Raw genomic sequence first — 20,199 nt, 5'->3', positions numbered from 1 at the left:
GATGTTAGTCTCAGAAGAGGACATGTCTTAATGTAGAGCATCATGGTAGGCACTGTAGGAAATAAGGAGAAAAAAGTGGTTCTTCATATTGAGAATACTGGAGTTGGGGACATTACAAACCATAATATAATTCCTACCAAATATGAGTGCTTGTGATGTACCAGATACTGTGTTGAGCACCGTGCGGACATTATTTCATTAAATTCAGTCCTTCCAACCACTCTAGGAGTTGGATGGTAATATTTCCAATTTATAAATAAAAAACCCCAGGACTCAGAAAATCTAAATAACTTACCCTATATTGCACAGCTAGTAAGTAGCAGGACTGGGATGGAAATGCAGGCCTGCCAATTGCAAAGCACGTGTTTTTAACCACAGGTTGGCTATGGTCCTTTTCTAAAGTCAAATGAGACCAATGTGAACTATAAAAGAAAAAGTGATTTTTATCCCACTGACCAAATTCAGCATGTGGATGTCTTTTGTTTGGCCCAGTAGTTTGGTCTCTGTGGAACTTCTTTTTACTGTTTTAACTCATTGCTTTTTAAAATTTTAGTGGATATGACATAAAAATCCAGATTTCTGGCTTCATTTGAAAAGAGGGTAACCTGCCAACCAAAGACTGGAGCTGAGGGACGACCCTCCCTAAAACAGCCTGTGCCTTCCTCCTTCCCGGTACCCCCACTTTTCCCTGTCATCTCCCTGGCCCCAGGACCAGTGTGAGTGCCCATTTATCATCAGGCTTACACTGCTCTTTTCCTTTTATAGCCTTAGAAGGAAAGTGAATTTGTGTGTGTGTGTGTGTGTGTGTGTGTGTGTGTGTGTGTGTGTGTCCAAGTCTCAACCAAAATTTTCCTCATACCTGGCCCATTTCTTTGCTTGCGTTACTTACCTGTGTTTGAGATGGGGACCTCACCCTGACGCTGGGAGAAACAGGTGCAAAATGGAGTTATCGTTTCATTAGAAGCCCGCTCAACAATGGAAGCAGATCCCTGGTCCTGAGAGCAACTAGGCCTTGAAGTCTGCTTGCCATCTCTGACTCGCCAGCCTGGGCAGACGGCCCTTAGTAGACCTGTCCTGCCAAGTGCCTAGTGAGGGCTGCGGCCACCATGCCTCTGTCCCTCACTAACAATGCCTCCATCTTTCCTTCGGCTCCCGCAGTGCCCAGCATGCAGTTTGCCAAGGATCTGCTCCTAGTGAAGGAGAAGGAGGGTGTCCTGCATGTGCCCATCATTCGGAGCGGAGACCTGAGCTATGAGTCATCCGTGAGGTGCTACACCCAGGGCCATTCAGCCCAGGTCATGGAGGACTTTGAGGAGAGAAGAAATGCAGACTCTTCACGGATTACGTTTCTGAAGGGGGAGAAAGTAAGTGGATTCGTGATGGCTGAAAGATCAGATTCTCTTTTTCCTTGATGCCTTTACTTACCCATAATGAAGTCATCAAGACAAATTCTGAACATCCTAGGAATTCTTTTACTGGTTGATACTATCTGTAATACTATCATCTGTCCCCTGTGGCTGTTTTCTTGGTCTCCTACTTACAACCAAATCCGTATATCGTTGGTTGAACCAGGAATTTAGATGACATGTAACATTTCTGGAATTTAGCAAAATCAAATGAATGAGGCTTCTCTTAATTTGCAGCTACATTAGAGATGACGCACTCCACCAGTGTTGCCCAGAGGAGGATGAGACAATCCTCTAGAACCTGGGCCCCTGTCCCAGGGCAGCATAGATTCTGGTAAGAAGCCATAGGATAGGACCAAGTAGGCAGACACTGAGCAGATTCAAGGCAGGAAAGTGCTCTCTTCTTAGCAGTTACGGAAAAGTGGGCATATAGGCACAAGAACTCCTGAGAAATTCCAGTCAGTAAACATGACCACATTAGAACCGAAGCCTGCAACCTCAGTGTATGTCCAAAGTGTAGATATATTGAACAAGAATCCTATTTCCACATTTTTGGATTTCAGTTTGAGATCATTGAGTCACCTGTACCTTCTTGATTTGAGACACACAGTCCCCTCAGTCACTTCGAGGCCCTTCTCTGACTTTGCGTTATTTTATGCCTGTTCTCCAGCCACACTTCTTCCCCACTTGAGAACTTATCAATCTGTTGTGTTTACATACATCTTAATTTGTATTTGTTCCTTAAAAATGCTGGTTGTCTTGTATGCAGATTTTAATTTATACATTAAACAATTTTCTTTTTCAAACTTTTACTCTGTTTACTCAGTAAGGTGTTTTAGTATCTGTCCACGTCATTTACTAATCTGTTGCTGAGATAGCATGTAATATTTCATGATTGGAACTTAGTACATTTTAACCATCCACTCTTAGCAGTAGACAGTGAGGAACCTCAGAGACAGCACCCAGTCATCTCCTAACATGCCGCCACCGCAGAGAATGCTGGAGGGCACGTTCTCCTACATGTCCTCTTGCAGACCTGAGTGGGAACGTCTTCGGATGTACACTCAGCAGCAAATGTGCTGGACCGAAGGCCACGTATGGGCTTAATTTGAAAAAATAGTGTCAGAACACTTTCCAGAAGGTTGTTAGCAGTGGCCTGAAGGTTGTTATAATCCTATATCCTCTCCAATACAGTACTCATCTTTTGAATTTTTGCTAATCTAATATGTATATAGTTAAATCTCATTTTAATTTGCATTTCTCCAGTTACTACCAGTGTATATGCTTGTTAGCTAACTGGCTTTCCTCTTAGGTAAATTTGTCATTTTTATCCTTTATTCCTTACTATTGCATTGCTATCTTTTTCTTTCTTTCTTTTTTTTTATTTATTTTTATTTATTTATTTGACACAGAGAGATCACAAGTAGGCAGAGGCAGGCAGGAGGGAGAGGAGGAAGCAGGCTCCCTGCTGAGCAGAGAGCCCAATGTGGGACTCGATCCCAGGACCCTGGGATCATGACCTGAGCCAAAGGCAGAGGCTTTAACCCACTGAGCCACCCAGGGACCCCCTTGCTATCTTGCTGATTTGCAGTCTTTCTTGTATATTCTAATTATTAATTCCTTGCTGGTTGTAGACATTTTAGATATTGTAAACGTATTTTTGCATCCTGTCACTTATCTATAACCTTTAATCACAGTGTTCTTAGTTGAACAGAGTTTTCAATTCTGGTAGAGTCAAACGTATCAGATGTTTGCCCTATGATTAGTCCTTTTGAAGTTAGCATTAGAAGTTCTTAGCCAGCCCAGGTCACACAGAATCTTCCTCTGTACATCTTTACTACCAAAAAAAAGTGACAGCTGCCTTCTTTTAGGCTCTTGGTCTTTTATGCATTCGTGACTCATAGAAACCCTGTCTTAGCTATGTATTTTATGGGAATTTTACTAGGTGGCAGGTTGAAACGTGTGTTTAAAAACATACACAAATGCAACAGATACAATCTTCAGCTTTGAGTCTACATGTCTGTATTTGTCTTAAGTTCAAAAGAGGATTCTCTGCTTATCCAAGAGACAGTTTATAATTTAATAAAATTACAAAGAAAATACGGTCTAACCATCTATATGTTACCCACATGACAACCTCCCATTCTTCACAAGCGCACTTTGGAATCTTCATTTTCTCTGGCGTGCTAAGCAGTTTGTCTTTGAAACTTGTCATTCACTAGAATGTCGTTTTTTAAGAGATATCCTGAGGAGTCACTACTAAGTTCATGTTTTCTATCAGGAAAAAAAAAAGGGACATTCTTCAGGGGCTTAAAACCTGGTTAGCGAGTTACCTATAAACATTCACAGGAATGCTCTCCTTCCATTTCGTGTGCCTTCGGAAGAATGAGAGTGGAACTTCTCTGTACCCGCAGATCCTTTGCAACACAGTGGCAGAGTGGATTTAACATGGTTCGACTAAAAATAATCCCACTTCATATCACGTGACTCTACATTGAGGTCACCGCATCATCTAAAATGCTTTGGCCTTATTTTCTGTTTTCTTAAGAATACAGTCCTCAGCAGAGAATAATCAGTGTGAGAAGCACTTGTTTCCTCCTGTCAAGTGGGGATCTAGGCTGTGTTCTCAGACTTTGGGAACTCGGCAGTGTTCCGATGAGACACCATTTGACAGTGCGTTTGGCACTGAGAGGTATCAGAGGAGCCTTTCTGAGTTCCTTCTAAAACCTGTCAGTTGCCACCAAGGGAACAGACCACTGTTCAGCCTTGCCCAGGAAGCCCAATGCATGTGTTCACCCCCATCATCCAAACTGCACCTCTCAGAACGCACACAGATGCCTTGGTCTGATCAGGGAAAGTGCAGGTACATTGGACTGGGTTGTTTTATTGATCTTGTTTTTCCACAAAACCAATCATTCTGAGTGGTTTGGAATATTCTAATACGAGGCTCCTCACATAGGTATGTCCCTGTCAGGCATGAACTGTTAGATTTAAATATTCTGTTTTACAAACAAAATGGTTTGAGACCTTTCAAATTTGTGTTGACTCTTTGATGCCGCAAAGAAGAAAAATCATTTTCTAGGAAAAGCAAGAAAGGTACTGATTTTTCAGTGCAGATTTTAATCTATCTCATGGCATTGGCTCTAGATGAAGAACTGTACTGTCTCTATCCATGATGACTCCGTGTTTGAGCCTGAGGAACAATTCAGGGTCTACCTTGGCCATCCTCTTGGAAACCACTGGAGCGGAGCCAGAATCGGGAAGAATAACGTGGCCACCGTCACCATATCCAATGATGAAGACGGTAACAGACGCTACTGCCTTTAGTTACTCTCTGGTTGATAGAACATGAACTGATGTGTTACTAATAATGCAATTATAGGTGTTTTTTTTTTAAATGAAAGTGCCATAAAAGTGCCTACTGATACAGTCTCAGAGTATTTATATAAACCGTTGGCAGCTAGCCATCACTCTCCTGCAGTCCCAGTAAGGCGGTAGCGGTTCTTCATCTCATGATGCCCCGCCACTTGGCCCAGAGATAAGGAATGAGTATGCTTACAAGCTAGGACAGAGACGCTAAGGCAGACAGAGAATAAAACCTATGTAACTACAGTTCAGAAGCCAGATTGGAAATACGATCAGAATCAGTTGAATCCAATGAACTAATTTAAACACTGCCACCTTCCCGGAAAAGTCTAATTTCTCAGTTTCCTTCTAATTGATTTGGCCTATTAACCCCCCAAATCTTAAATTCTTGAGTCAGGTGTCAGCAAAGAATGCCCCCGGCACTAGGGAAAACAAAACCAAATCTGTTTCAACTTGGGACAAAATTGTTTTATTCAGATAGATATTTTAATGAGGGAATGGGTAATATTACGAATAGTAATCGGTGTTTTTATGTTACCGTAGACCAAGAACCACGCTAAGCATGTTATATTATTTCATTTTATCCTGACGGTAACCCCTGAGGGAGGCGTTAGAATCCCTGTATTACAGCTGAAGAAATTGAGCCTCAGCAAATTTATATAATTTATGCTCCCAGTTACACAGCTGTCAGCAGCAAAACTGTTTGTAACCCTTATTTTATCAGATTCTAGAATCTACCTGAGAGTTAGTGACACTCTCATAGTTTCTGACATAAAATCAGGACTACCGTGGACATTCGGTAAAATAAGAAAAGCCAGCCTTGAAGCTGGATTCGTCCTTTATCCAGGGACTCAGGCTTAGATCCTGAAGTGAACCCCTCCCAGTCACCTGGAAACCTGACGGAGGCTCAGAGAGGTTGTAAGTGACTCTCCCAAGTTCCAAGGAGCATTCATCAAAAACTACCAAGTCTCCAAGGAAGCTTCTCTTTTATGATTAGCACGAATTGATTTTCTGAGAAGGAAAGAGGAAAATGAACAGAGACTCTAGAAATATCTGCAAAATATTATAGTATATTAGAAGTGGTATAAAATTTGTAATTACTCTCAATTTTCACATTTTTTGTCTCTATCCACAACTACCACCTCACCCTTCCCCATGAAAATATAGTGGAAAAGAAGGCACAATTTGAAATTTTTGTAAAAAGCAACGTATTCATCACTTCATAGCAATGAGACTAGTACCTCAAACCAGATTGGGCTAGGAAGTCTTGTGCTCTTCATGAAAACCACTCATTTTTAACTAAATAACCCATGAGTAGTTAGAAAATTTTAAGGAAAGGGAGGCATGAGGGCTCTGGGAAGAAGGACTCAGATCAGAGATGAGAGAGAGACTTGGAAAGTTTAGGTAGTGTATAAGTGAGATAAATTATAAAGCTTAGAAATTCATATCTCATAAATGAAAATGAGTTGATTCATGCAATCGGTCGATCAGTATTTATCAAGGGCTTACTCTGTCTCAGTCCCCTGACAAGTGTGTGAATCTAAAAACATTTTGTGAGCTGTACTGCCCAGATGGAAACGTGGACATCATGCATTTCAAAGTGCTTAAAAATATTTCCCCCACTATTGTTTTTAGTAAGGAACATGTGAGGAGCAACTCCCGCAGAATCATAATTAAGTTCCTTCCCCAAAGCTTTACTAAGGAGTAAAAACGGATTGATTTTTATGACCGCAAGCCATTTTTCCTCCGTGTTGCTTACTAGTGTGGAAAGCTCCCTCCTGCCTTTGTAAGGTGTTTTCAGGGGACTGGAATCCTTTGTGCTTCTCCAACTTGCTCTTGTCTTTCTAACCCTGTTTCCTTAGCCCCTACCATTGAGTTTGAAGAAGCTGCATACCAGGTCCGGGAACCCTCGGGGCCAGACGCCATTGCCCTCCTGAACATCAAGGTCATCCGCCGAGGAGATCAGAACAGGACGTCCAAGATTCGCTGCAGCACGCGGGACGGGTCTGCCCAGTCCGGGGTGGATTATTACCCAAAGAGCAGAGTCTTGAAGTTCAGTCCCGGTAATTGAACGCCAGTCCCAGGCTGTGGGTTTTACTTGACAGAAGGGCAAATATCTTGTATTCGAAGGAAGGAACGAGCAGAAAAGAGACAAACAGTGGTACTGACTGAGCATGAAGTACTCATTAGGCACACGTTTGCTTCTCCAGGAGTCTTTAAAATCTTTAGTTGGTAACAGTGGCTTTGAGAAAGAACGAGAGGAGGTCCCTTGCTTCAGAACATGCTTCTGATTTGGGCTCATTTAAAAGGATGTTTTGGCTGTTGTGAGCCTATGACTTGGTTGAGTCATAGATGCATTTGATTTTAAAGAACAAACATCACCACCATCATTCCGTAAAACCCGGGTACAAGGCAGTGTGCCGGGTCCTTCAGGGATGACTCAGATCCAGAAGGCACAATCTCTGTGCTCCTCTGGTTGAACATGTGCTAGGAGACGGGATACCCTCTTACGAGATTTCCAGAAAAGGTTTATTCTACAGGGAACTATGGACATGAGTCAGGGAAGAGAGAAAGATGAGATTCAGGTCACAGGTAGCTGTTTAACTTTCTTATATGGTGGTTTGATGAAGAAATGAGACAGAGAAGGACTTGAATTATATGCTAGGTTTTCTCACAGAACTTTCTGGAGCAATGTGAGATGAACAGACCGGTGTGGGTCCTGGCGCCGTTTATGATAGAGCCAGAAGTGGGCAGCAGTGGTAGAAGGCCTCTCCAGAGACGTCTTGGCAGGTGGGGGGAGGAAGTGTCCCCCTCAGAAATGTGGGGAGAGGGATCTCTGATGTCTCATTCCACGGAGTTTTAAAGGGCTTCTGTCTCCAACCCGTGTGCATCTGCTTGGCGCTTGCCAGAAAGGTAGAAGCCCTTCCTCCGCGTCCACACCAGGACCATTCCTCCATGTATCTTTACTTTTTCTTTTTCTGCACAAGGATCTAGAGAAAAGAGAGGTCTTGGAAACAGCCCAGCCCAGGTCTTTGTAGGCGAGGAAGAAGGGAAACTTAACCACTGCCAGGGATATTTGCTCCCCCAGAGAATCGTTTTGACAGGAAGGGAAGGCAGTTCCTATGGCCCTAACCCACCTCCTTCCAGGCTGCCAAACCCGTCCACTCCTGTCTCGGTGGGGACGGCCTTGCAGGACGCCTTTGAAATCCTGGTTCTCAGGACAGCCCTGAGGGGTGTCTGTGTGTGCAAGTGCTCACAGCCACGCAGGGGCTCATGCCTAAGTGTAAAGGGAAAGAAAAATTAAGCAAAAAACCTCATAACCAGGGTGGAGTGTATTTTGGATCATAGATTTTTATCACGACCAGCTCATGTCAGGCAGGGCCCATTAGTCCTCATACGGTGTTGGATAGGAAGTCTGCAAAACTGAGCCTCTAGTGGAGTTTGGTCTCGAAAATAGATTTCTCCCTGGAGACAGGACTCAAGTGATTAGCAGCCACCGTGTTTATCGAAAACCTCTGAAAGGAAAGGGCATATTATAATATGAAATTTCAGCGGTACCAGCCTGCGTTGTCTGAGGCAGGTCAGCTAACGAGAACCTCTGCTCTCTTTCTCTTCTGTCCTTGGTGAAGGTGTGGACCATATCTTTTTTAAAGTCGAGATCCTAGCCAATGAAGACCGGGAATGGCACGAATCTTTCTCCCTAGTCCTTGGCCCAGATGACCCAGTGGAAGCAGTTCTTGGCGATGTGACCACTGCCACGGTGACGATTCTAGACCAGGAGGCAGCGGGCAGTCTCATATTGCCAGCACCGCCCATCGTGAGTTGCTTGACCCAAAGGGGTTGTTGCCTTTATGTCCTAGTGACTAGTAGATGGTAACTTGAGAGAAGCAGGCCTTCTGGGGCCGACTTCATTCTTCCAACACAGTGACCCTCAGCCGGGAGCCATCTCATCCTTCCCTTCCCAAATCCCCTCCCTGGGCCACCACCTCCAGGGGACATTTGCCAATGTCTAGTGACATTTCTGGTTGTCACGACTGTCACACTAGGTACTATTAGCATCCAGTGGGTAGAAGGCAGGGCCCTCTAGACATCCTACAATGCACAGGATAGCCCCGACAGCAAAGAATTATTTGGCACCAATGTCCATAGTGCTGAGGATGAGAAACCCTGTTTGAACATTAGAGTAAGACCAAACCATGTTGACGCCTTAGCCTGATAAACATGGGAAGCATAATGCAATTGCTCTCATTTCTTTGGTGGGACCTAGAAGAAGGGGAAAAAAAAAGTAATGCTACCCCATGGCTCTTAACCCCCCCCATACATGCCAATGCATAGAGTTAAGTATTTGCAGAAGCGCAGTACCCAGTTCCCCAGTTTGGGGATGTGTAGAACGAATGCCCTGACTTTACAATCAGGAGGAAGATGCCTGGAGGTTGCCAAGTGAAATTTAAGCTGTCATAATGAGCAGCCAGAATAAGTCTTCGAGCTTTCCCTGGCTAGTCTCATACAGTAGAAGGATCATCCCAAAGGGGGTCTCTTATTCAACCGTGGAGGAAACACTCTCCCTTTATTTGCTTTGGTTTTGCCAAATACACTACTGCATACCATTAATAATTTAATGCAACTTTATTTATTTTGTTTTTTTCTTAATGCAACTTTAAACTAGTAACTGTGATTCATCATACAGCTTTGGTTACAGTGGTGCATAAACATAAAAGTATTTTTCATATGAGTACTTGAGCTCTGATTTAGGAATAAGATTAACGAGATATTAAAGCTTTTAGCTCAGGCAGACGGAGGGTCTTCTTCACCACTAAAGGTCTGTAGAATCTTCTAGGGATGCCTAGCAAAGCACTATGAAAACTTCCACCGTTATATTTTCTTTCTTTCTCCCCCGCCCTTCCTCTCTCTCTCTCTTTTTTTCTTTTTGTTGTATTTTAAAGAATCCCTAGCAGTTAAGGGACCTTGTGGCTCTCTAGGGAGGGGACCCTTAGTTCTCAGAGCCTCCCAACAGCCAGCCCAGTCTGAAGCTTTGTTGCTCCTTTTCAGGTTGTCACCCTTTCTGACTATGACCATGTAGAAGAAGTGAGCAAGGAGGGAGTCAAGAAATCCCCGTCCCCAGGCTACCCGCTGGTTTGCGTGACCCCCTGCGACTCCCATTTCCCGAAGTACGCCGTCATGAGGGAGCGTTGCGGCGAGGCCGGTATCAACCAAACACTGGTGCAGTTCAGCTGGGAGGTGGCCACCCCCACAGATGGCAACGGCGCCCGGTCACCCTTTGAAACCATCACTGACAACACGCCCTTCACCAGTGTCAACCACATGGTAGGTCTGTGGGTCTGGGCCCGGTGCTTCTCTTTGTCACTCCAACTCTGTCAGGCTACTTAAGGCTCTTGTGTGGCATTTGGAATAAAATAAACAAATAAGCAGGTACACACAGTATATACACAGGTATTTTTATTCTTATACGTAAGGTACTATGGTGTCGTAGAAAGAGATCCAAGTTAGTTATCAGACAATCTGTTTACTAATCTTGATTCTGCCTACTTTTAACCAGTGATGTTACGAGGTCACTTAACCTCCTTGGGTTTGCATTTCCTGATCTGCAAAATAATACTTCCACTTAGTCACTTGACAAAATCATTGACTAATCAGATATAAAAGTGATCTATAAATGATAAAGTAAGTCAAAAAATTCACGTAGGTATAACTACTGATTACTTTTTTCCACATCTTTTCAGTCATTCAGTAAGTAGTAGGTTATAAACTCCTTGGTAGAAGACCAAGGCTTCTACCATGTTTGTGGAGCCTAACATGCCCAGCACATTGAGGGCACATAGTAGGGATGGCGCAGTGATTAAACAAAGGATAGGTTGTTTCTCAAGTGATCGGTGTTATACAGAATTGTTGGAGGGTGTGAGAAGTTCACCACGCAGTTGCTGTCCTCAAAGAGTCGAGACACCAGACCAACACCTCTGCCGCCATCACAGAGCAACGAACAGTGAGGGTTTTCCCAGCCTTAAGAAAGAGCGCACTGTGGGGACTGCTCGTCACTCCAGTGACGACATTCTCCTTCAGAGAGACAGCTAAAAACAGTGGAGGCCCACAGCCTGGTATCTGGCACTTAGTAAGCCCTCAACAGTTTTGATCAAAAGTAGTGCACTTAATAATTTGGGACATCAGAGATTTCTTTCAGACGGACTTTCTCCAGACTTTTTCATATTCAGCTCTCAGTTTGTTCTCACTTTAATAAGTGCTTCCATAGGTGGGATAATGGTGGAGGGGAGGCTCAGGTGGGTGGGAGGGCTCTGGGTGAAGCAACGTCACTCATATCCATTGTTTTTTGCACAGCTTATTCAAAAAAGACAAAAAGTCAATTCTTTTGCAAAGTAACCTAGTTCAAACTAGCTGATAAAATTTAAAAACTTAAATGATAAGACTTTACAGCTTATGGTTTTCTAAGTATCTAATTCCCTTTTGAAAAAACCAAGAAGCCAGCTTGGTCTGATTTGGCCAAATATACATTTTTAACTTAACCAAGTTGATGTTTCAGTTTTTCTTCTTGTGATGACTTGGTGACTAATACTTTTATCCCAGTTTCCTTTGCGCTATCTTTGTTTCTTCAATTATTTATTTAATACCATTGTATTGTGTGCATCTGTGTAAGAGGCCTCAAATCCCTTCAGAACTAAGTTCATGTGTAAATAAATAAATAAAGCTTTGGCAGCTAATTAAAACAATTTTAATGGAAAAATCCTCTTTAATTTTTAATGGACTTCAGTGAAAATTGTTTTCATAGGTAGAATTTATAAGTTTGTATGATTGCTTTGTGGGAGGTCTATGGCACACAGAACTACCAATTAATTTTCCTTCTTATGTACTTCCCTACGTGTATGTGCACATTATCTAGAGAGTTGTGGTGACCCATGTAGTCTGTGCAGAGCCCAAGCTAAGCATTCTTATGGCTTCTCTAAGTCTGAGAACATGAAAGGATCTGTCGAAGGACCTTCAAAGGCCAGTAGGTGTCAGAGGCCAAGTTCTCAACTTCAGCTCTTCCTGTTATTACAACCTTTCCAGTGTGTGTGGTCATTAGGCGGGGGTTGGGGGGAGGGACTAGCCCTGGGAAAGAAAGGAAAATAAGAACTCCTGGGAAGGAAGCCTCTCTTTTCAGTATCCTGACACTATATCCTCAGCAAAAGTGACCTGGAGGCCAACCAGTCTTAATGGAAGGGCTGGAAACTAGCCGAGTGGTCCTTATGCTACAGCTAATCGACAAAGAGAACAATGCTGTCACTGTGGCCGGTCATCTCTGGGCTCTTGTTCCCATCTGTCTACTTGCTCCTGGTCTGACACACGGCCTTAGGCTGTATATACTCGCTCCTTTGTCCCTAGTGCCTGGCTCCTGGGAGAAAGTCAGCAGTTTTGTGGTGAAGGAATGAGCAGATCAATGGATGAGTGGATAGATGGATGGAGAGACAGATGACGGATGGTCTGCACAGATAACCCTGTACCAGAGACTGGTTGTGTCATATCATCCAGAAGATACAGTGGCAGGAGCTCTTTGAGGAACAGACACACGTCTCAAGTACTTTATCTTTCCCGGTAGGTCCTGGACAGCATTTACTTCAGCCGGCGGTTCCACGTGCGTTGTGTAGCAAAGGCTGTAGACAAAGTGGGCCACGTGGGCACCCCCTTAAGGAGCAACATCGTTACCATTGGAACAGACAGTGCTATCTGCCACACCCCCGTGGTGGCCGGGACAGCCAGGGGCTTCCAGGCACAGTCCTTCATCGCCACCTTGAAGTACCTGGACGTCAAGCACAAGGAGCATCCGAACAGGTCGGGCCGGGGCGCCGTCCACAGCAAGGGGCTCTCCTTTGTGTGTTTGCCGGATGAGGCAGATCAACGAGTGATGCTGCTGTGAAATTTAGAATCATGGTCATAAATGCCTCAGGAAAATTTAAATTCTTCAAAAACCCCTAAAATCCGTCCCCTTGCCTGTCTTCTTAGCCTCCTGTCCCTCGCCTGTCACTTCGCCTGCCAGTCTGCCCACAGAGAATCACACTGAACTCCAGTCCCCAGGGCTTCCACCAGGTCGCTCCTGACTGCAGTCCGCAGCCCTCGTCCACTCACTGGTGTGAGATCCTGTGGTCCTACTCTACGAGCTCCTGACAGCCCTTCTAGAAACTTCCTCATCCTCTTTCCCAATTTGATTTGGAAGCTCCTCCTTCCAGCTCCCCTGGCCCCACGAATGCCTCTTTCAGAGCGTTGTCATCATTCATTCCCTCTCTGTCCCTACAGTTGATGGTGAGGGCAGAGACCATGATTATCATTATTATTTGATCCCCTCTGGCCAGGACAGTGCTTTTTGGCCCCTAAGAAACACTTGTTAAATATCTAGTGAACGGAATAATAATGCCATATAAATTGAAAGTCTCTGGACAGATGTGCTTTTATTTTTTCCTATGCTCCCATGATTTTGATGGAAGAGAGATGCTTTCATGTTTGCCTAGCAAAAAAGAATCCATGTGTATTATACATATTCATTAAACCTTGTGGTAATTGTATGTGTGCCTTTATGAGCAACTGAGTTCAGAGAAGAGGGTTCATTTGCATGGAGAAAAAAACAGATTTAAATATGGAGCCAGGAATATGCAAATTCTTTCTTTTTTCCTCGCAGAATAAGATTTACTTTTGTTAGAAAGCAGTAGCAGAAGTGCCCAAGGCACGACTGACCCCTTCTTAGCAAAAGAGACATCCCGTTCCTATTTCAAGATTCTGATTCCTCTTAAAAATGTCTCTTGGGCTTTTGTTCCAAGAGTCAAGCTGTAAAAACTCAAAGGCACCCTCAATCAACATGCTGAAAATTTAAACTTGTACAACGAAAATAACACAGCCCCTAAGTACAGTTCTGTCGTGTCGCAGTCTTAGCCCATATTTATTAAGCTCTTATTTTATTTAGAATTTTACACTATGTGCTCTGGAGACAGAAAAGAAGTGAACGCAATGATCCTTGTCCTCGTTGTGGGGAGGCGAGATAAACAGAGTCTGAAAGTTACAGATGTCCCCGTGCAAAGGCAGCTAAGCTCTGAGATATGTAGACGAGGGGAGAGTGCACTGCGGGTGGGGGCCAGTGAGGGCCGCCCACACCGCTTGGAACTTGAAGGGGAGGGGGGGGGAAGGCTCTTTAAGTTGGGAGGAGACAGTAGGAGCAGAAGGATATGACTCTTTCTAAGATATTGTCCTGGGTAGGAATAATTGACCTTAGAGTTTAAAGAGCTCAGTGATGTCATTTGGCACAAATACTTAAAAAAAATATAGGTGTCAGCCCTCCCCGGTCTCCCCCAGACACCCCTTGTGACAGAGAAGGAGATGCCACCTCTATCAGTTACCCCACTGTAGCTCACAAGGAAACAAAGCTTCCATTGAAAGCAAAAGAAAGCTTTAAAGTAATTTGTGGATGTGATGTTATCTTTTCTGGTACAGAAGAGAAAAAAATTGTGATTCTTGATTGCTATCAGGTCTGAGCGGGGGGAGCTCTTTGCGGGAGGGGTGGGGGATGACCCCACGTGTGCATCGTCCCCTTTGGGAAGCTTCAGGATGGAAAATGGTAGACTCCCTGGTGCAGGCAGAATAAGTCGTGAGGAAGAGACGTAGCACATTAGCGGTTCCCAGTGTGCACCTCAACACTATCTCTGCCCATTTTTGCCCCAGAATCCACATCTCTGTGCAGATCCCACACCAGGACGGAATGCTGCCGCTCATCTCCACCATGCCGCTGCACAACCTGCATTTCCTGTTGTCCGAGTCCATCTACAGACACCAGCACGTTTGCTCCAATCTCGTCAGCACCCGCGACCTGAGAGGCATCTCAGGTGAGGGACAGCCTCCGCGTGGCTCTCCCCTTCCAGCCCAGCCCTGTGACCTGGGGACACAGCAAAGAGAACTCTGCTTCCTGTCCCCCATCCTCAGGATCTGCGGGATGAGTGGCGTTCCTCCTAGCAGGTGGCCAGGCACAGGCCGCTCAGGCAGTGAAGCGAATGGGGGAAAACAAGGACTTTGCCATCAAACTGTCTCGGGTCCGAATCCCTGTCCCACTCTCTACACTCCCGCACACAGAGAGCTGGACTTCCCCAAACCAGTGTCTCCTTATCTGCGACATGAGGGTAACAACTGACACCCGTCGGGGTGATGGTTTAATCTGTTGACGTTTTCAAAGCAGCTGTCATGGTAACTGCTGGTTCTCTCACTGTGGGGGAGGGTCTGGACCCTAAAGTCGCCTTACTGCGGCCTCCTTCAAAAGCTAATGTGCAGACGTCGCATGTTGCAGGATGGGTTCCCTGGGAGCAGAAGCTGACACGGAGTGTGGGGTGTGAGGTGGCTACTGGGGACCAGCATCCGTCAAAGGGAAGGAGAGGAAGCAGAGCTGGGCAGAGGGGAAGGTCGGGGCACAATCCTGACTCTTCCGGGAGCTCTGGAGAGAGCCATGAGCCCGACTCACCCTACGTCCCTCCCTAGCTGACAGGCCTTCTTTGCAGCTCCCTCCGTCACTGGAGGCCACCAGGGGAGGCCCGAGGAGCCGACGTGCCACGGGTCCAGGCCCTAAGCTGCTGATGGCCAAGGAGGCCCGACCCCGTGTTAACCGGGGCAGACGTTTGACTCTACCGAGCATCCTGTCCATGTCCATTTACCCGAGCAAGTGCCCATTAAACGCGCGTTTCCTCCCTTGACAACTGATGAATCATTTACCAGAGTTTGGGAAGCTGGAAGAGTGTTCCTGTGCTCGTTCACATTCATTAAGCCTCCCTTTAGGGAGTGACGGTCTTTGTCCAGTCGAGATTGGTTGAGGATAAATTATTTGCAAGTCACTGAGCTACACCTGAGCATTTAACCGGTCCACATCTGCAGCCACCGAAAGAGACATGCTCTGGCTAGCGGCTGAACGTTTGTTCCTCTTCCTACTCAAACACAATCAAATTCAACACGTGTTAACTGAGATCCCAGTCCTTTTGCGGGGCAGAGGACCACGTGCTGGTGTTAAATGTTCTAAGAAATGCATCAACTCCTTCAGAATACTATGGTTGCCCTTAGTGCCATAAAGAACCTTAATCCTGATACTCTAAAACCGCATCTGTATTTAGCTCGCCGCTGCGTTAAGGTCTTCCTGAATCTAGAACAGTTCAGTTGCTTGGCAGTATTTCTCGCGACAATTTTGCCGATAACTTTTCCCGCAGCACGGGAGGTTCAGTCAGGCACCATTAGCGAGCTATTTACTCATTAACACAAAATTAAGATTTTTTTTCCCAAGTGTTCAGAAACCATAGGAGGGAGGAGAAAGTTACATGTTTGTTGTCTTTACATAAAAGCTGTTTTTAAAAAAAAAAATCAGTCTTAAAAAATAACAATTCATCAACAAATTATCCATATAGTAAGTCTGTGTCTTCAAGGATTGATTGCAAAGTTTCAGTGTGTTTTCTTTTCCAAGACACATGAGACCATGAGCTCTGGCTCCATGGATAGTGTCATTTGCTCACCTTTCTTCCTGGGGTTCCTGCAGCCTCTTAGAGGACCTGTGACCTCGGTCACTCTATGTAACCCCAGGCAACAGGTCATCTAGCTCCCCTCGCCTTCTCACCCAGTGTGTTTTGGGAGCCTGGATTGCTCTCTTATAGAGTCACTGAGGAAGGATGGGTTATTTCAGTCTCACAAGGACACGTCCCTTCTCCCCGCTCAGCTCCTGGGCAGCCAGTGAGGGGCATGTCCACAGACTGAGTCACTTTTCCTCGCTCCTCCCCCCGCACAGAGGCCGGGTTCCTGGACGACAGGGTCTATGACAGCACGGCCCTGGGGCCTGGATACGACCGCCCCTTCCAATTCGACCCCAGCGTCCGGGAGCCCAAGACCATCCAGCTCTACAAACACCTGAACCTCAAGAGTTGCGTCTGGACCTTTGATGCCTATTACGACATGACCGAGTTAATTGATGTCTGCGGGGGGTCTGTCACTGCCGACTTCCAGGTGGGTGTTCCGGGGGCTTCTGGGAAGGGGGCGCACACCTGAGTGCTGCATGGAAACCTGGTTTGTTCCTGAAAGCACTTCTGTTAGGATGCTGCTTCCAGCAGCCCCCAAGAACTGGGAAGCCAAGGGAGTCGTCTTTAATTTAAGTCCCTGAGCAGCATGGTGGCTAGAAGGAGCCCCCCAAAGTCTGCTAAATCAATTCATTGGAAAAAGAATGTGGAAAATGTTCAAATTAATGTGGAAAAAATTTACTCTCTGGCACAGCCACTTATATAAGAATCTAATATTTACTTCTCCATATATATATATATTTTTTCCCCTCTAGGTATATTGTGGAAAGCCAAAAGGATTTACTTTTGATGTCAAAGTTATACAGAGTAGATGTATTCTCTTCCGTGCATGGGGAAATAAGTTGAAAGGAGGTGCGCCCTTTCAGAAGACAAGTAGAGCCGCTCTCTTTTTAAGCATCATGGAGAGAATTGTTGAAAATACATTGATTTCATGCCCACTTCAAACCTATGCCGAACTGACAACCTTGCAAAAATGGACACTTTTAAAAATTTATTTGAGGAAGAGGTTGAATACAAGTGAGGGGGAGGGTCAGAGAGCGAGGGAGAAGCAGGCTTCCCACTGAGCAGGGATCCCAATGTGGGGCTTGATCCCAGGACCTGGAGATCATGACCTGAGCCCAAGGCAGACGCTTCACCGACTGAGTCACCCAGGTGCCCCCAACACTTCTTAACAGTTACTAAACACGAGTGACAGAATTTTAGTAAGAAGCCATCATCCTAGGAGGGCAGTCCTATCAAAGGGATGAGGCTAACGTATCCTCATGGGAAAATTAAATCTAAAGCAGATTGTACCCACTGATGAGCGGTTATCTCAGTGAGCTAAAAGTGACGTTTGTTCTTCATTTCAAATCAGATTTGAGTAGGAAAGAGGGACTTCTGGAGGCACTTAGAGTAATTATTTTGGGACCCTGTCTTTGATTAAAATGTTTTTGTTTCTTTGTAATGCCTTTCCTTTTGGTTCACTCTCATTTCATGTGCACTACTGCCCTCTACCGAATGGAAAATGAAGGCATTCTTAGGTTGGCTCTCTGTTTCTGCAGTTGCATGACCTAAGTTCAACTCCTCAAAATGCAAAACTAAGTGATGGGTTCCTCCTCTGGCTTCTCAAAATTTAGTATTCTGTGTTCTCCATGGTTTTTACTCTAATTACATTTTGGGGTGTTTTTGTTCAGAATATGCCTAAAAATCTCAAAGACTAAGATTTCTCATTATAAATGCCCCACTTCTTAAAGCAACATAGAATAGATACACAGAAGTACTTCATTGCAGTCTGTTTCTTCAAAAATGGTTGAAACAGCTGGTATATGGTAGAAAGAATGTAGAATTTACAACCAAGCCCTAGTTCATGTCTTTCCCTCTCATAACTGCTCTGAATCTCTTCTGAAATTGTAGCCAATCATCTCAGCATGGGAGGGTACTTAGCACAGTGTAGGTATGTGGTAAGCATTTGTCAAGGTTTGGGGTTTTTTTTTGTTTGTTTGTTTTTTTAAGGATTAGCAAGTAATATCATGAGGGATAAAGAATAGAAAGCAAAAACAGAAGAGGGAAAATTAGTTTTTCCAATCAACTAAATAATTATTGAGGTTCTAATATCAACAATCCTGAGATTGGACCACGTGTTTTTAACAAAGCCTGTGTACTAAAGGGGCAGAATGTGGCGTGAGGTCCAGAGAAAATCTGAAAATTTTCCAAAGAAAACAGAATAAAACATTTCAAAAGATATTTTTTAATGAATATGGAATTAGCAGAGTCTTTTGAAACATTTGGAATCAAACCTTGAATCCCTGACACCACTGAATATGAAAAAATTCTGTAGAAAAAGAAAATGTTGATGTCCCAAATATTGATGAAACATTTGGGTCTTTTCCTAAACTACCCAAGGAAACACTTTACATTGTGTTTGAAAACAAAAGAAAAAATATAAGTTCCATAGTAGAGTATATTATAGCATTTTACCAATGACAAAAATAACATTTTTTCAAACTAAGCTTTTTTATTATCAAAGAAATATGTTTACAGAGGGAAATACAAAATGAATAAATCAAGTCCCTCATTCATACACATGTATACACAATTACCTTCCCCATGAAAACTTCTGCTTGTATTTTGTTATCTTTCTATCCAATTTTGTTCATTGCATAGTAAAATAAAAATTTTTTGAGCCATTAATTAATAGCAGTAATAGGAATCCCCTTAGAAGTACTAATCTCTTGGAAGTGTGCTGTGCTGCCTTTTCAAAACTTCTTCAGTGAGGCGTAGTATGAGACGGGGAATTACACAAGCCATGTGCAGCTCTGAACTGTGTGTGGCTAAGTTCCCTAGATACAATATCCAAGTCCCATGACCTGAGTTCCTGTTGCGAGAGATGTGACTACTCACTAAAACACCCCCGTCAGCCACACGCTCGTTCCAAGGGTCCAGACTTGGGCGTCTGTCCAATTAGGGTTGATTCGGACTCTCCTACAGGTCACCAGAAAGTGTGGTCAGCGAGGGGCTATGTCTTAATCCTTTGGGAATAACTGTTACTTTTAAAGTCTCAGTCAAGTCTTCCAGCAATTGAACAGTGGAAGCAAATATCCTTCTCAGTCTTCAGAATTATTTTTGTTTAGGTGTCACCTCCTCAGAGAAGCCTTCCCAGATCAACCTATAAAAGAAGCCTCCTGGGCACTTCCCATCCCTTTCTTTATTTTTTAAAATGTATGCATTGCCTTACTAGACTGTGGGTTCCATAAGGGCTTCTCACTGCTGAGGAGGAAGGTCAGTCTGGTGCCTGGGCACTTGGTCAATAGTTATTGATTGAGGGGCGCCTGCGTGACTCAGTAAGTTACACCTCTGCCTTCATCTCAGGGTGCTGGGATCGAGTCCCGCATTGGGCTTCTTGCTCAGCGGGGAGTCTGCTTCTCCCTTTGCCTGCTCTTTCCCCTACTTGTTCTCTCTCTCTCTGACAAATAAATAAATAAAATCTTTTTTTAAATTTAAAAAGAAATTATTGAGTGAGTCAGTGGCTAAATGAGGAAGTAAAAGTTGAACTGAGATGTCATAACCATATGCCTCTTCATCTCAGGGAAGAAATAACCCTTTGTGTGCACACCATTTGCTTGGCAGGTGAGAGACTCCGCTCAGTCCTTCCTGACCGTCCACGTGCCGCTCTATGTGTCCTACATCTACGTGACAGCCCCGAGGGGCTGGGCCTCTTTGGAGCACCACACCGAAATGGAGTTTTCCTTCTTCTATGACACCGTTCTGTGGAGAACAGGTACACCCATTGATATCTCAACTCTCCCGACCTTATGTTCAAGCAAGATGAAACGAGGTAGCAAGTAGTGACTTCTGACGGG

The 20,199-nt window shown here is 44.5% G+C and overlaps 1 protein-coding gene across 1 annotated transcript in view; it reads left to right on the top strand.

Moving 5' to 3' along the window:
• Positions 1–20,199, top strand: part of LOC111149126 (Fraser extracellular matrix complex subunit 1) — a 405,997-nt gene that overhangs the window by 362,346 nt on the left and 23,452 nt on the right. The window contains exons 60-68 of the mRNA XM_022506058.1: positions 1,159–1,364; positions 4,554–4,710; positions 6,635–6,835; positions 8,402–8,589; positions 9,822–10,097; positions 12,379–12,611; positions 14,487–14,647; positions 16,576–16,790; positions 19,967–20,117. Of these exons, the coding sequence (XP_022361766.1) occupies positions 1,159–1,364; positions 4,554–4,710; positions 6,635–6,835; positions 8,402–8,589; positions 9,822–10,097; positions 12,379–12,611; positions 14,487–14,647; positions 16,576–16,790; positions 19,967–20,117 (1,788 nt within the window). The remainder of the gene's footprint in view (positions 1–1,158; positions 1,365–4,553; positions 4,711–6,634; positions 6,836–8,401; positions 8,590–9,821; positions 10,098–12,378; positions 12,612–14,486; positions 14,648–16,575; positions 16,791–19,966; positions 20,118–20,199) is intronic.

The sequence above is a fragment of the Enhydra lutris genome, unplaced genomic scaffold, assembly GCF_002288905.1.
Source record: "Enhydra lutris kenyoni isolate GAN:26980312 unplaced genomic scaffold, ASM228890v2 scaffoldscaffold21, whole genome shotgun sequence".
NCBI lineage: Eukaryota > Metazoa > Chordata > Mammalia > Carnivora > Mustelidae > Enhydra > Enhydra lutris.
This window is presented reverse-complemented; position numbering and strand designations above follow the sequence as displayed.